The sequence below is a fragment of the Lipotes vexillifer genome, unplaced genomic scaffold (genome assembly GCF_000442215.2).
Source record: "Lipotes vexillifer unplaced genomic scaffold, Lipotes_vexillifer_v1.1 scaffold1237, whole genome shotgun sequence".
NCBI classification, from domain to species: Eukaryota; Metazoa; Chordata; class Mammalia; order Artiodactyla; family Lipotidae; genus Lipotes; species Lipotes vexillifer.
Window position 1 is genome coordinate 648,248 of NW_006771447.1, and position 1,823 is coordinate 650,070.

The 1,823-nt window shown below is 53.9% G+C and overlaps 1 protein-coding gene across 1 annotated transcript in view; it reads right to left on the reverse strand.

Moving 5' to 3' along the window:
• TMEM72 (transmembrane protein 72) overlaps positions 1-1,823 on the reverse strand; it is a 22,071-nt gene that overhangs the window by 3,254 nt on the left and 16,994 nt on the right. The window contains exon 3 of the mRNA XM_007446793.1: positions 451-522. Coding sequence (XP_007446855.1) covers positions 451-522 — 72 coding nt within the window. The remainder of the gene's footprint in view (positions 1-450; positions 523-1,823) is intronic.

The following is a 1,823-nucleotide window of genomic DNA, read 5'->3' on the forward strand; positions in this document are numbered from 1 at the left end:
CATTCCTGCCTCACAAACGGGCATGGAGGCGGGCCCTGACTTGTCCCTGGGTCCCCGCAGGAGGCAGAGTCAGTTCTCAAACCCAGCTCTGGCTGCTCCAAGCTGGCTTTCCACGAGGTACTCGCCCCGTGGTAGATGACTCAGACGGCGGGTACAGTGACTGGCTGTTTCCAGAGGATGGGATGGACTCTGTCGGGGGACTCTGGGTGCGGTCAGGCCCTGAATGGATGAGTCAGTCCACTCCCTGGTTGGGAGAAGGGAAAAGGGGACCACTGAGCTCCACGAGCCTGAGCTCATGTCCAGGCTGGGGCTCGCAGCAGGGTCGGGAGGGAGCCTGTCCGTGGCTGCTTCGGGAGCAGAACATCTACCGGGTCGTGGTCTCATGGGTGGAGGCATCTTGGAGTGTCTGGGGCTGGGGGTGGGAGTGGGGCCGCTCTGGAGGCTACTTACTGGAAGCAGATGGCCAGCAGCTGAGCCACGAAGTAGGCCCCTTCACTCACGGAGACGGCGGCTCCTGTAAACCTGTGGCGGAGGCAGGTGAGGGCGGCCGGGAGCCCTCTGACCATCCCTTCACTTCCCTTAGCTGTCTTCTCACAGCGCCTTGGCCTCCTGGGCCTCTGTGTATAGCCGAACAACTGACCAGGGGTTTCTTGACCTAATCTTGTCACCCAGTCAACATGCACCAGAAGCTGCCTGGACGCCAGGGTCTGTGCTGGGTTGGGCTGGGCCTCGGTGGTGGTGGGTAGGGATGGAGGCCGGGGCCCAGAGATAGGTGAGGGAGCTGCAGGCCATCAGGGGAGACGATCTTGTCCCCTACACTGTTGCTTGGACACTGGCAGGCACATCCTTCTACCCAGTGTCGCCAGGGCTGACACCGACTGCTGGTTGTCTGAGCCTTAAAGCTGGATCCCTTGCCTTCTCATCATCCAAACAGTCACAAGCAGGGGCTGACTGTGTTCCTTAGACAGCCTGAGAATCACTCCCATTCTTTCTGGTCTCACCTGTACTGCCTGAATTGGACACTGCCCCCTGAATCCTTATACCAGCTTCCCCTTTTGGCTTCCCTGACTCCCTGACCCTCACCTCCTGGCCTCCTGTTCCTCCAATCTATCACCACCAAGCTGCCAGAGGGCTCCTTCTGAATCTGATATTCCTCCGCATCCAGACTGCTTCAAAGGCTCCTCTGCTTCAAGTGTGGTCTGGGGATCCTCCAGTCAGAATCTCCTGGAGATTCCTGGGCCAGCCCCAGACTGTATATATCAGAATCTTTGGAGGGGAACTTACATTTTTTATTGGAGGGTCTCACTGGCCTATAGAAATGAAATTTCTTAGCATGCCTTTGAAAGCCCTACATGAAGCTGTTAGGTGCCACATGGCCTTTGCACAGGCTAGTGCCTCTTGGAGTTCTCCCCCTTTCTTCTCTTGTCCATTTGACAATGTTAGTTATTTCTCTCTTTCTCCCTCTGACCATTTAGTACTTAATTTCTACCTTCTCCCACTTTCTCTGTGCCTCCCAGTATCTGCCTAGCTCTTACTCCTCAGCTTTTAAATGGTAAGAATGAATTTACATAATGAATGCATGGCATACATTTCTAAGGGCTTTACAAATACCAATTCATTTAATGATTTTTGTTAAATCACTGTGATTACCCTCAGTTTACAGCTGGGGAGACTGAGGCACAGGAAGGTCAAGCCCCTTGCTTATGGTCACATAGCTGATCAGTAGTGGGCCAAGACTAGAACCCAGCACTCAGACTGCAGAGCCTGTATGCCTACCAAGCACACCAGAGCATGTGCTTTTTTTTTTTTTTTTTTTTTTTTTG